Here is a 15,434-nt window from a genome sequence, read left to right as displayed (position 1 = left end):
CCATTAATTTTAATAAGCAGACTTATGTTAACCCTGTCTAGCTTTGGAAAACCTACTTTGGCTGTAAGTTTTCCATACTGTGCGAATAGATACACCCTTAGAACCTGGCTAATGAAAAAAGTTAACTAGCGTATCGAGATTTATAACTTTTTAGAGTCAGTATGCGAAAACCATCCAGATAAAAGTAGAATTTGTAATTCACAATAGAGCAACATTATTAACTGGTACCTGATAAAAAAATTATGTCCTTTTTCTGGTGGTTTTTCTTTGCTCTGGTGTAGCCCCAGTGCTTCTTGAACTTGTTTAAAACCAGGGTCTGAATTATTCTGAGACCTTAGCCTGAATTTCTTCCAAAAGTAATTTGGAAAGGAATGAAAATTAAGAATACGTTTTTAAATAGTTGTTTGGTCGAATGTATGTCCATTTTGAGTATTCCTGAAAAAAAGAGACATGTTGAAGTTTTTGTCTTGCACTCAGCAGGGCACTTTACAATAATACCGATATGAAGGAAATTTATACCATATGAGAGGAAAGTGCTGCTTGGTTGGCAAGTAGACTCTGATCGCTAGATATGTTGCCATGGAGGATGTACCAGGTGTTAGCAGCTGCACATTCTTTGGAATTGAAATCAGGCAGTTTGACCTTCATTGGTCAAGGCTTTGCCTGAGGAATGAGTAAGCGAATGGCTGTCACTTATTTGTTTAGCTGAACAGGTGCACTGTGTGCACAAGTCTTTTTTTTCAGCAATTATAACAGTTTAATGGGAAAGGAGAATATGCTTCTAATGCACTTGGTGTGTAATGTTCCTCCTATCCTGTGTTGAACTTTGGTGCAGGAATCTTATCGCAATTAGATTCATGTGATTGGACAAAGTAGCTGTTCAAAAAAAATGAATATTTTTTTAAATTTCAGAAATGACCAGATGTATATATAATTTTCTTGTCTTTTTTCTTGTAATCTTCAGCAGAACACACCACAGCTTTTTAAAAATGTTTTCAAACTTTTTTTTACTAAATTATAATAAAGAAACTTGGTTTTTTTATTGAATATAATGTCTTCTCTGATGTAGTGATCCTACTGTATTTTCTTGATCAGCATTAAGATCCATGATCTGTCTGAACTGAAAGAGATGTATGCTATTATAAACTTGGATGACGAAACTAAAGGTAATTTTTTTTAAAAAATTGTGTATGTAAAACCTAGCAATTATAACACATGAACATTGGCTCACTTTTGGGATACTTCAAGATGAGCTGAGGAGGTGTCGTATAAATACATGTTATTATTTGAGAAAAATAAGAACTGCCAGATTAAAGTACCTTTCACGGATATGTTTCTGTAGTTATGACTGCCAGGCTGTTTATCTAGACTGGAAAAGCAGTCCTAACCTGGATCATGAGAAACTGTTTATCAAAGGTAATTGGGTTTGAATGAGTGGCGAAGTTGGTAGTTGGGTTAGTGACACTGAAGGAGCTAACGGATAGGGAGTGCAGGCAGGAAGCATATATGGAAACACTTGAGTGTTTCCATACAAAAGAAGGTGCAACCAAGAATGGGTCTGTAACTGACCAAGGAGCAGTGATGGCTAAGAATGGGCTTGCCGCTGCCACTGGCTGTGCAGTGGATGATTTACAACAAATTTATATATACCAGAATTGAGGAGGGGTAGGAGGTGGAAATTCTTTTAATCTTAAAAAAGTACTAAAATTAAAACTTCTAATATATGAAGTAGGAGCAAAAGTGGTCCATTTGCTCCCCAAGCATGCTCCGTCAGTCAACAAGATCATGACTGATCTGCATTTATTTTGGGTTCTGCATCTACCCCTGATAACTCTGTGTTTTCGTTAGGCAAGACAATCAATCTACCACTGCCTTGAAAAATATTGAATTACGTGTTTCCATAGAGAGTTCTGAAGACGCACAACTCTCCCAAAAGAAAAGTGCCCCCCCCATCTCTGTGCTTTAAAGGCGACTCCTAATTTTAAAACAGTGCCCTCTGATTCTGGACTTGCCCAGAAGATGAGACATCCATTCTAGGCCCATCTTGTTAAGACAATTCAGGATCTTCTATACTTCAATCAAGTCACCCCTCACTCTTCTAAACTCCAGTAGAAAAGAGCCCAGTCCATCCAGCCTGTCCAATTTATCTTTGTAAGACAACACACTCATTCCAGTTATCAATCTAGTAAACCTTCTCTGAACCACCTCCTATGCGGTTACACCTTTTCTTAAATAAGGAAATCTAAACTGCACACAGTACTCAAGATGTGGTCTCACCAATGCTCTGTATAACTGAAGAATAATGTCCTTACTTTTATGTTCTATTCCTCTTGTAATAAACGATAGCATTCCATTAGCCTTCTTGACTACATGCTGTACTTGCACACTAACATTTTGTGACTCATGAATGAGAACACCTACAGCCTACTGAACCTCACAATTCTGCAGTCATTCTCAATTTAAGTAATAGTCTGCTTTTTTATTCTTCCTGCCAAAGTGAACAAATCCACATTTTCCTATATGCTGGATTTTTACCTACTCACTCAACCTACCTATATCCATTTCCACATTCCTTATGATTGCTTCACTTCATATGTTTCTATCCAGCTTTGTGTTATCTGCAAATTTAGCTCCACGTCTTCGCTCCCCTCATCCAAGTCATTGATGTAAATTGTAAAAAATTGAGACCCAAGCACAAACCCATGTGGGACTCCACTCGTTATATCCTGCAAATCAGGCAAAGATCCATTTCTATATGCTCTTTGTTTTCTGTCAGCCAGCCAATTTTTTATCCAGGCTAATATGTTACCTCTTACACCATGAGCTTTTATTTTCCATAATAACTTTGATGTGGTACCTTATCGAGTGCCTTCTGGAAATCCAAGTACTGTACGTCCACAGGTTCCCCTTTATCCACAGCCCATGTTACTCCTCCAAAGTACTCCGAAAAATCGGTTTAACATGATTTTCTTTTCACAAACTGTGCTGATTCTCCCTGATACCCTGAGTTTTTTTGAAGCACCCAACTATAACCTCCTTAATGATTGATTTTAACAACTTCCCATGACAGATGTCATGTTTTCTGTTTTCTGCCTCCACCCCTTCTTGAATAAAGGGGTTATATTTGCTACTTTTCAGTCTGATGGAACCTTTCCAGAGTCTAGCAAATTTTGGAAAACTAACACCAGCACCTTTACTGGTAATGTAAGAGCATTGACAAAGGGTTGACTGGACTCAAAACATCAGCTCTTTTCTCTCCTTACAGATGCTGCCAGACCTGCTGAGATTTTCCAGTATTTTCTCTTTTGGTTTCAGATTCCAGCATCCACAATAATTTGCTTTTATCCAGTACATCTATTTTTTTTAAGACCCGATGATGGAGTCATCAAAACCTAGCTATTTGCTTGACAAAGTATGCCTAACAGGAAACACCACAGAGGAAATTCTCCGGCTGCTCACGCAGGTGGGATTTTCTGGTCTCACTGACAGTGCACCCGTGCTGCAGGTTTCCTGCTGGTATGGAGTACAGTCAGTGGAAAATCACATTCACAGCAGCAGAACCAGAAGATTCTGCCACCAGTGAATGGTGCACCATCTCCCACCATGAGAAACATGCTGCAGAGAGGCCAGAGAATTCCCCCCCTGCCCCCAGATTTGCGGGAAATGGAATTTTTTAAGTGCACTGAAATATCAAGTCTGCTTGAATAGTGCCTTTAGCTATAGATATGTGACTGAAGTATTTGGAACTCTTTGAAGTGATATAAGATGTGATGTGACAGCCCATAGATGCTGACTTAACAAGAAATCATTTTGAGGTAACATCCAAAGTGATGAAAGAAGGGTAATGCCCAAGTGAGGAGTGTAGGGCGTACATTCTGAATTGAATAGATGATTGGTTATATTTGTATTCAGGAAATTAATTAAAACCAAGTGTGTTTTGAATTAGTATTTATGCATTGTATTTAAGTTTCAAGTATAATATCATTAATGTTTTAATATCAAACTTTTAGGCCTGGATCGGCTATCTTGGACAGATGATGGACAGTTGCTCGCTGTTTCTACACAGCGAGGAACGCTGCATGTTTTCCTTACAAAACTTCCAGTTCTTGGAAATACATGTGGAACTCGCATAGCTTTCCTGACTTCTCTGCTGGAGGTCACAGTGACGAATCACATTGAGGGGGTATAAAATCACCTTAAAGTTTAGTTTTTTTTCAAATTTGTTGACTAGTTATGAAACTGATTATTTACAGTTTACAAACTTCTATCATTTGCAAAATCAAGATAATGACTGTTGGTGCTGTTTGATCCCAGCAGCCCTACTCTGTCAGTTCAAAATAAGACATCTATAAAATGTGGTGAAAAAAGAATTTAGTTGGAAAGGGAATGCCCTGCATCTTATGTGGAGTTTCACTACTGATTCAACTGGGTCTTTTTAATAGCAGTTTGCATTCAGCGTTATCTGTTGAAGCAACTGGTGAGCACTTCTCGTCTATTGTATTTTTAAAAGACTAAATTAATTATCTGCTCTATTACGTCTACAGCCAGAAATCTTCCCTTGAGCTATCAAAAAACTTTGCAAAATAGTTGAACTGTGCAAGATACTTGAGATACAAAAATAAACAAGGTTGTTAGAAATATATAAAAAGTCTGTCAGTGGCTGTAAAGAGAAAGTGATCATCAGAACTGGCTTATAAATTGCTAAGTAAAATGTAAACTTACGCAATCAGTTGAACTGCAGATAATTAGATTTTTACAACTGTTAATGATTAACACATAAATGTTGAAGTTTAAAGAATTGGTAAGATCATTGAGACCTCAGGGGAGCAACCAGTATCCAGTGGAACATGATGTATTTATGGGTTTCTGAATTTAATTGTGACCATAATCAATAGTGACTCATTCGTATTACCTGCTTTGGGTTCTTTGCCAAAAATATCCCATAGCATTAGATGGAAAGAAGAAAGAATGTTTGTCACTTAGTATACATAGAGAGTGCCATTAAATAACACCTACCATTGAATGGACGTTTGTTATTCCTTATTGTGAATTACTTGTCATGCTTAAGAGTCAAAAAGAAAGGAAATATTGCTACGTGCTATCCTTGCAGAGTGAATGAACTAAACATAGTTTCATTAGAGAAAATGTAGTTCATGGCAAGCCTATTAATTTGTATTTTGTATTTATTTCCTTAAAGGAACCACAAATCACAGTTTCTGTTGAGGTAGAACCTAACTTTATCGCTGTTGGCCCATATCATGTAGCTATTGGAATGAATAATCGAGCCTGGTTTTACGCTCTTGGAGAAAATCGTAAGTTCAAATGAATGCTTTCCATATATATCAACAATTAACTAAATGTTTCAAAGGATTTACTTTACTGCATTTAACAGCAATGAAGAGAAACTTAAATATAAGTGAGAACATCCTAAATTATAATAGCAAATTTGCCACGCCGCTCTAAGAGGTTTTAGTTTTTCCGAATTTTGTCTCATCGCTGCTCTGAAAAATTTGGGCAGTATTTTTCACATGATTTTAGATAAGTTGATGTAGATCCAAATAAGACGATAGACCAGGCATTTAAGTGTCTCAACTCAACTTAGTAGTGTTTATGACAAGTTTAGAAGAAAACTTAAAATATCTGACATGTAGTTTCCATAATAGCAGAAGACTCTTTTCTCTCAGAAGAAAGCAACATTCAGGTGAAGAGGAACTCCTATGTATACTATAAAGACAGTTATGAAGAAAGAGCTCTAGCACTATCTGTTTGGAAACTGAGTAACACTGACAACCCTCTGTTTTTCACAAATACTTAATAACCATGAGCATTCAGCTACTGGTACTGCCCTAGCCTATGTCACATTCTGTTCACATTATTACTCATAGGAATTAGTATTTTTAGCTCTCAAATTTTATTGTTAAAACTTTGTGCTTTAACATACATAACTCCACTCTCTGTCCAGTTTGCAATCTTATTTCTTTTGAAGCTAAATTAGGAAAGAGAGTAAATAGTGCAGATGGGAGTGAGAAGTTGCAAAGACACATAGACTAAGTGAGGGAGCAATCCTGGGTAAATGGACATTGATGTGAGCAGATGTGAGGCTATTCGCTTTGGACTCAAAAAAAAACGGAGAACTTGCTACATATTGAGAACATAAGGAATGTAAAAGAGCAGAGAGATTTGGAAGTGCATATGCATAAATCATTGGGAGCCAGCTGCAAAAAGCAATCAAAAGGCTGATGGAATATTGTTTTTTTATCACAACGGGGCTGGAATAAATAGTGGGGGAAGTGATGCTTTAGTTGTTTAGGGCCTTTGTCAGACATTATTGGGAATACCTTGTTCAGCTTTGGACACCAAACTTCAGGGGGAAACAAAGTGGGATACCATCTTAGAGGGAGGGAAGTATGCCTCAAAAGGCACAGTTTCCCCCTCCTCCCCACCCCCAGCCCACTCAAAGAAGGCACCCACTCTTTCTTTCTTTTTAACCCAAGCTGTCAAAGCTGTGCGCTGGCCACCTTCTTTCCACCTTCTGCAGCTGCACATATGTTATTGGAGTGGAGATGGAATGAGGTCCTATGTAGCCGAAAATTGGCACTTTAAGGGCCTCAATAGGCCTAAGAACAGGTTGGCAGCTTATGCCTTACCATCTTTTTGAGTTTCCTGCCTGAAGGCAGGTCTGATCCACTAGCCCTGATCACCACCACGGATAGGGGAAGCTGGCTTTTATATGGCATTGAGAATCAGTGATGGAGAACAGGATGTTGAGGAATTGGCTCGGGAACAGGCTATTTTAAATCTAGTATTATGGAACAGGAAAAGACTAATCAATAATCTTGTAAAAAAACCTTTAGGGCCGAATGACCTTACCATGATAGAATTTTACATTATGTTTGAAGGTTCAATATGAAGCCAGTGTGTTAAATTTGACAAAAGGAATTTATGATCGTATAAGGGACAAATTGGCTGAGGTGGATTGGGAAAAGATATGACGGTATACAGGCAATGAATAATCTTTAAACAATTATTGCAGTTTACAGCCACTATATATTCCTTCAAGGCACAAAGAAGTCAGTCAACTGTGGCTAACAAAGGAAATTAAGAGTTGTATAATGTAGAGGAGGGGGGGTCTCTGTTCGTGCCCTGATTCTCTTAAAAACTTAAGAAAACTTAGAATTAAATTCACAAGAGCAATATTTTTCAGTTTTAAGCTGTAACTAAAAATTATTTTAAAATATAAAAGACATACAAGACAAACAAAACATTAACCTTGGCAGTGGGAGGCTTCGAATGGTCAAGTAGCTCCGAGTCAGCACTAAAGACCCCCCCCAAAGATTTGAGATACTTAGCCAAAGTCCATTGTAATTATACCTTCCTGATATCTAAGATGCTCTTCCCAATTAGCTTAAACTTGATTTCATTTCACATTAACATGTCAGTTCAAAACATGACAGATACCTCAGCCAATTGTGAAACACTGCTTGACTTAATGATCTTTCACTTGCTAACCCAAAAACGAGATATCCATCTCCTAGCATGGTTAACTTCCTTGTTGCTATGTCTCTGTAAGGACGCTATCATTTAAATACCTTTCCCATGGCACTTTGCCAAGTCAACTGGCCATATCAGCCCTGAGCCCTTGGGACTGATATTTTCTTGTGTCTGGACAATAGGGCCTTTCAGTGTTTCATTAAATGTTTCATCATTTGTCCTGAGTTTGAGTTTCTACTGACTAAATGGCATTTGGTTATGAACTTTTGAGCTTTTATAGTCCCCACAGTGTTCATATCTATTGACCGTGGTGAACATGTCATAGTTTAATCATATTAATATCTTATTATCATTCAATGTAAGTATAGATACTTAACACTAAAATCATCTTTCATTCCTTTTAATAGTGTTTAGCATTCACAAATGTAACATAATCTTGTTAGGTGCAAGTCATTTTAGCTCTTTCCATGCCAAGAGTTATTAAACCTAAGAATCTGCCTATGACTCTGCTTATTAATCCAGAATCTCCTTCCTCAAAAAAGATTAAAGATCAGTAAAGTTGCCAGAAATGGTAGTACGCCTGAGGATTCAGAGGATTTTAGAATACAACAAAAGAGGACCAAGAAGCTGATAGAGAGAGAATAGAATGTAAATTTAAACTAGCAAAATGTATAAAAATGAACTGTAAAAGCTCCAATAGGTATGTAAAAGGAAACGTGGCTAAGACAAGTGTGGGTCCATTATAGACAAAGTCAAGAAAATTTATAATGGAGAATATAGAAATGGCAGAGAAGCTAAATGATTAATTTGTGCCTGACTTCACAATAAATCTCCCAGAATTGGAGATCCAAGAAACTAGGGAGAATGTAAAATTGAAGGACATTAGTAATAGTAAGAAGATTGTATTGGCAAAACTAATGCGACTGCAGATTGATAAGTCCCCAGGACCTAATATTACATCCCAGAGTGTTGAAAGGGGTAACTGAGAGATAGTGGATGCATTGGTGATCATCTTCCAAAATTCTATGGATTCTGGAACACTTCCTGCAGATTGGAAGGTAGCAAATATCACCCACTATTTAAGAAGGGAGAGAGAGAAAAAGGGAAACTATAGACCTGTTAGCCTAATGTCAGTAGAATCATAGAATCCCTACAGTGCAGAAGGAAGCCATTCGGCCCATCGAGTCTGCACCAACCACAATCCCACCTAGGCTCTATCCGCGCTTAATTACCCTGCTGATCCCTCTAACATGCCGGGACATTAAAGGTTAATTTAGCATGTCCAATCAACCTTACCCGGACATCTTTGGACTGTGGGAGGAAACCGGAGCACCTGGAGGAAACCCATGCAGACATGGGGAGAATGTGCAAACTCCACACAGACTGTGACCCAAGCCAGAAATTGAACCAGGGTCCCTGGAGCTGTGAGGTAGCAGTGCTAACCACTGTGCCAACGTGCTGCCCGTAATAGTAGGGAAAATGTTGGAATCTGTTATAATGATCCGATTAGGCACAGCAGGGATTTATGAATGGCAAATCTCTGACCAAGCATCATCCAGACTCGAAACATTGGATTTTCTCTTGTTGGATGCCTGCCACTTGTGTGCTGCAAATGTTATTTGCTACTTATCAGCCCATGCCTGCATACTGTCCAAGTCTTCTGCATATGGACACCAACTACTCCTGTATCTGAGGAGTCAGAAATGGTGTTGAGCATTGTGCAGTCACAAGTGAACATTTCCACTGCTGATAGAACGAAGGTCATTGATGAAGCAGCTGAAGATATTTAAACCTAGGGTGTTACTGCAATGATGACCTGGAACTGAGAAGATTGGTTTCCATCAACCACAGCCATCTTCCTTTGTACTAGGTTTTTCCCTGATTCCCTTCGACTTAAATTTTGCTCCTTGATGCCACATTCTGGCAAATGCTGACTTGATGTCAAGAGCTGTCACTCTCATCTCACTGTTTAATTCAGCTCATTGTGTCAATGTTTTGACCAAGGCTGTAATTGGAAAAGGAGACAAATGACCCTGAAATGGAATGTTAATTTTATTGCAAAGTTGCTGATTGGTTTGCTGTGTGTTTTTTTTTCCTTTTTAGGAGTGGAGAAGTTAAAAGACATGGAATACTTGGGTACAGTTACTAGTATGTGTTTGAATTCTGATTATGCAGCAGTGCTGTTTGAGGGAAGAGTTCAGCTACACATGGTAAATATGCTACATGGTCCAAATTTTGCATTTTCTTTCCAATCACTAGTAAATGATTTTTTAACTCCGTTTTTTACTTATACAAAAGTTAGTTTCATCAAACTGGAAAAAGTAAAACACCTCAGATATATGAGTAGCAACTGTCTGACAGAAGTGTTGGAAATAATTTTTAGTTAATTGTAAATCGATATGTACAAAATTAAATTGTCATGTTTGAGTCTCTAGATTGAGCTACTGGAAAATTCACACCAATCAAGTTTCTGTTTGCTTAATATGAAGTGCATACTTTTTTTTGCCAGGAAAATGTGACCCGACTTTCACAAGACCAGAGCACCAATATAAACTTTGAAAGAATTCATTTTTTTAAAGCACAAATAGATCAATTTATATATTTTTTTAAAATTAAGTTTGGCGGGGATTTTAAGTGAATTTTACGTTTATGCAATTATTCATGAACCTGAAAAAGGAGACTTTTTCATAGAGCTTCAATAAAATTGAATCTTCAACAATATTCAAATCCTGTATTACCGAATGACTTTCGTAAACAATTTGTAAATTCTCAATGCTTATGAGCTAATTGGAACTGATGAGTACAAGACAAGAAGCTTCTGAAAAATGTCTCTCTTTTAGATAATTGTATTTCTGGTTTTGATTTATTAGTTCTATTTCAAGTATTTCTTATCATTTGTTTCTAGTTCACCTTTATTTTTCCTGTATTTATTTGCTGGAGTGGTAAATAAAGGTCATCTACATTGATACTTAGCACTGAACCAGAAAAATATGAAATTAAAGTAATGATTAGTGAAAGCCCACAAATCATATTTATAAGCCTAAACATCCCAAAAATGGATCCTTTATCTAAAAAACATAGGTGTAAATTCGTATCTGCATTTAACTGGAAGCGTTTTTCCATTAGCTGATAGTTTGAAATCAGAGGAATGCAACATCCAACACTTTTTTCACTTTTTAAAAATTTGATTATTATCACATGTTGGAAAACAGCAAAAAGTATTGTTTCTTGCATGCTATAAAGTCAAAACATACTGCTCATAGAGTACATAGGGGAGAAGAAAAGGATCAGGTGCAGAATATAGTGTTGCAATTGCAGGTAGGATGAAAAAAAAATCAGCTTGATATATGATAGGACCATTCAAAAGTCTGATTCTCATATCTTTTTCCTGATGGAAAAAGGTGGAAGAGAGTATATCCAGGGTGTGTAAAGTCCTAGATAATATTGGTTGCCTTCCCAAGGCAACAGGAAGTATAGATGGAGTCATTGGATGTGATGCTGGTTTGCATGATGGACTGGGCTACATTCACAACCCTTTATAGTTTTTTGCCGTCTTGGTCAGAGCAGGCACCGTACCAAGTTGTGATACATCCGGATAAATGCTTTCTCTGGTGCATCTGTAAATATTAGTAAGAGTCATAATGGACATGCCAAATTTCCTTAACCTTCTAAGAAAATAGAGGCGCTGGTGGGCTTTCTTAACTATAGCATTGGCGTGGAGAGACCAGGACCCTAGATTGTTGGTGGTCTGAACACCTAGGAACTTGAAGCTCTCGAACAACTCCGCTTCTTCACCATTGATGTAGACAGGTGCATATCCTCCACTACATTTCCTGAAGTCAATGACTGTCTCCTTCGTTTTACTGACATTGATTACTGTCATTGCACCATTTCACTAGGTTCTCTATCTCTTTTCTGTACTCCGTCTCATCATTTTTTGAGATTTAGTCCACTTCATTGGTGTCATCTGTAAACTTGAAAATGGAGTTGGAGCGGAATTTGGCCACGCAGCCATAAGTGTATAAGATGTACAGTAAGGGGCTGAGTTCACAGCCTGGCAGGGCACTGGTGTTGAGGATAATCCTGGAGAAGGTGCTGTAACCTATCTTTACTGATTATGGTCTATGGGTTAGGAAGTCGATTCAGTCGCAAAGGGAGGAGCAGAGCCCTAGACCACGTAGTTTAGAGATGAGTTTTGCTGGAATAATGATGTTGAAGGCTGTGACGTTAAAATGTCAACTCCAACATTAGTACAAGTCTGTGATAACAGCACTGATCCTACCATACAATTACTAATTGATGCAAAATAACTAAACTAATTTCAAACTGGAAGGGCTTTACCTGTGTGATTTACATTTTTGCTATAATTCTTGGGTTTAGCCTCACAATTTATTTTAGTCCACCTTCTCTGTGATAACACATTCTGACTAACTCTAAAGCCTAATGATTTTGTTTTCTAATTTGTAGATCAGTTCCAACATCAATTTTATGCTCCCAGTTATTCAACAGCTATAATGCAGGTTGTTCAAGAAGTGTAGTTTATTGAAATCGGCTGATCAATAAATATTCATTTAGTTTAAAGGTGACATTTATCTGATCTAATATATGCACATATTTATGCATATACCATATGTTTATTTATATATATTTATTTAACAATTTAAGTAATGGTGATTAATATTGTACAGTGAAATATTAGCACACAAATGCTTAGTTAATTTGTCCGAAATATTTTTGACTGCAATTTATTTCATTTATTCTAAAGTAGCACATATTTTTAAAAAAGTGTATTAAGCACATTGTTCTTCTTTCCTAGTGTAATTTCAAGATCGTTTTTTGGATTCCAGTTTCCTCTGGTGTCTCACATCTGCATTAAATTCCTTTATGCATAATTTTAATGCAATTGTTAAATATGTTTATTTTATAAATAACAAATAAATATTATGTAAACATTAGCGATAACTAATGGAACCATTAGAGAGGCTCACTGTCAGTGCCCTTTTAAAAAAACAACTAGAAATATTTTATTGAATTTAAAAATTTATGGAATATATGTTCAAACACTAGCATATAATTTACACCCCTGTATGTTTCATATTGGATGATTGTTTCATATCATGATCAACTTCATAAAATTGCTGTCACCTTGTGAAATTTAGTTTCCTAATCATTTTAGTACAGCAGTCCTTCATTCTTTCTCCTGAAACCAGTAAGTCAATAGATGCTATGATCATTTGTACGAGACAAACATATCTCTGATTTGCCATTGTTGGTCACATGGCATTGTCCTCACATTCATAGTTCTCCAGTATGTTGGGTTTCCCCACTTGAACACAGACATTATCGGGGAAACAAATAGACATCTTCAAAATTAGGAAAGTCTTCAAGAGGGTAAATAGTAGCAAATTATCTCCATTAGTAAACCATTAAAATGAAGCACAAATCCAGTATTTAACTAGATGATTTTTCACAAAAGGCAGATATTGTGGCAGAAATTGGAACATCATGTTAAATGGAATTGGTTATGTACTGGAAAGGAAGAACTCCAAAGGGCATGAGGACAGGAAACTGGAAGTAGTTTCTCTAGTTGAAGAGCTCACACTAGAGTATAAGTAATAGGCTGAATGTGTTGTAATTTCTGTAATAGGACAGTAAATGAGTTAATTACACATGTAATTTACACCAAATAAATTCTAAAATCTGTTTACTAATTCTCAATAAAAGCCACTTATTTCAAAGTGAAATGTACTGTTCTGAACATTTCAGTATCTAAATTCTGTGTTCAGTATGCTACTACATGAAAGTAGGAATAAGGAAATTAAGAATGGCTGTTGTCATTTTTGTGACTTTCATCACAATGTACTTGCACCACTGAACAATGCTGCACTTGAGCTTATTTACAGAGGGAAGAATGCAAATGAAATGAGCTGGAGAATTGAAAATAATAGAGAAGAAATTTGGACCTAAAATAAGTGCTAGGAAGTCTGATTTCTGATCTCCCCCAGATTGAAAACAGGCAACTTTTATGTGCCCAAGGTACTCAACTGAAATAGTTGCGAGGTGCCTTGCACATGGAAATAAGTTGTAGAACCCTGATTAAAATTGGCTTATAAATGGATAAACCCTTAAATGGACCACTGAGTGCCACTGAAGTAATGGTATGAAAATTGTTTAGATGTTTGTTCCTGTAGAGCCAGGATTGCTCTTTTTGGTTCCATAAAAGTACTGAGGTTTGGATTCGCCTTGCCCCACTATGTGCAGGTCTGCATTTCACAAGCCCTAACTGGTGAACTGTTTTGGGATGCCCAAATAGCATCTGCAGCTCACTTGTTTTATCAGTGAGGCCCAATCCTCAACTTGGTTTGTCCCTTTGCCGATGTCATCAGGCATGTATTCAAATTGCGTTGCTTATTTCACACTGAAAACTTGTGCCGATTTGACTTTCATAATCAGTATTGTTTATACTACATCTTATATATCTTCCATATTAGACATATGTACCTTATTCTGGTGATTTACTAACTAGTGTGAACCAATAATTGGTAAACAGTTAAGGGCAGCATGTTATTGTCTGTCCTTAGGAAATGTTCAAGTGCAGGCTTGGAATTAGACACACTTGGAATTTTCACTAACTTTAAATTCAGAATCTCCCAATCAAACCCTCAGCAGGCAAATGGGAAAACAATTTATAACTACCAACTTGGAAAATGGAAAATATCTAAAATGCCCACAGGAAATAAGGGACATTAATTATTGCTATATCTGCTTGCCATTTTTAAAAATAGCTCCTTGTTGCCCTCTATTGGTAAAACTGTTGTGTTCATGATCAATACATTTAAGGGCTTTGGATTTGAAGAACACTCCGTTTCTGTGATGCAAGGTTTCCAATTTAATTACATTGTTTATGTCTGAAGTAGATACAAACATTCATTTCCCTGCAAATGAGGTGTGAGTAATGTACTCATTTTACCGTCTCAGTGATGAGTGGACCCCATTTGGAGAAGTGTCCAGGAGAAGATTTGTTTGTGGACCGAAACAGAGATTCACAAAATGATGATTTCACCAGAGGCCTTTTGTCACACTTTTTGTACCAGCCAGAAGGCTCAGAACTAAATGTCATTAATGCAGTTGTAGATTTTTCAGCCCTACAATTGATTTTTCACCCCTACAGTGGATTGCCATTCCATTTCCAGGGGCAAAACCCTGTCAAGGACTTTGATTAATGAATCCAAAAATAGTGACTGGCTTAGCTCAGATGGACTTCATTTTGGCTTGTATCCAGGTGGATTTAGGATCAAAATTGTCCTTTTTATCACAGAAAGTGAGCTATTAGCACATAGAGCTTCTGCTAGAAAAAAATTAATGTATTTCAAAATTCCAGAGAATTTAATTATTTCTGTTATATCGACATCTTTTAATGAGGAGCTGATCAATATTTGTGGAAGAGGAGAAATAAGGGTTAGACCAGAGAGGAGAAAAAAGTCAATGATAGAATAATCATGTATGGGTGGAGTAGACTTGATGACTAGAATGACTTTTATTCACTCGGTTTGTTGTAAACTACTATCAATTTCAAATAAATTTATGACTTTGACATAGATCCCATGTTCTGCCTGAACGTTCATGTTAGTGTTGTTGGAGAGTGTTTTCAATTCATTGACACCGAAATGTAGCTTTTGTATAGCCAGGGAATCAGTTGGTTTACTTGGGAAGGGTATTATGACCCCTTCTGATTTGGTTGCAGATTGAAATGGAAGGCATTGAAGCCCAAGAGGAAAGAGAGACCCGTCTTTTTCCAGGACGTGATGACAAATGCCGAGTCACGTGCCACGCACTTACTGCTGACTTCTTGGTCTATGGAACAGATGTAAGTGTCACATTAAGAAACAGTGGAGGAGCTTTTACGTCATTTTGTATATTTTATAGGCCACCAAAGTGTGGGA

At 37.1% G+C, this 15,434-nt stretch overlaps 1 protein-coding gene across 4 annotated transcripts in view; it reads left to right on the top strand.

Annotated features, from left to right (window-relative positions):
• wdr19 (WD repeat domain 19) overlaps positions 1–15,434 on the top strand; it is a 123,968-nt gene that overhangs the window by 35,338 nt on the left and 73,196 nt on the right. For all 4 annotated transcript variants that reach the window (XM_080188720.1, XM_080188703.1, XM_080188730.1 and 1 more), the window contains exons 10-14: positions 1,096–1,166; positions 4,011–4,183; positions 5,198–5,312; positions 9,595–9,701; positions 15,236–15,358. In XM_080188720.1, coding sequence (XP_080044846.1) covers positions 1,096–1,166; positions 4,011–4,183; positions 5,198–5,312; positions 9,595–9,701; positions 15,236–15,358 — 589 coding nt within the window. The remainder of the gene's footprint in view (positions 1–1,095; positions 1,167–4,010; positions 4,184–5,197; positions 5,313–9,594; positions 9,702–15,235; positions 15,359–15,434) is intronic.

Source organism: Carcharhinus amblyrhynchos, chromosome 1 (genome assembly GCF_965287045.1).
Source record: "Carcharhinus amblyrhynchos chromosome 1, sCarAmb.v2.hapA, whole genome shotgun sequence".
NCBI classification, from domain to species: domain Eukaryota; kingdom Metazoa; phylum Chordata; class Chondrichthyes; order Carcharhiniformes; family Carcharhinidae; genus Carcharhinus; species Carcharhinus amblyrhynchos.
Note: the sequence above shows the minus strand (reverse complement) of the source record. Positions and strands in the feature narration are given on the sequence as shown.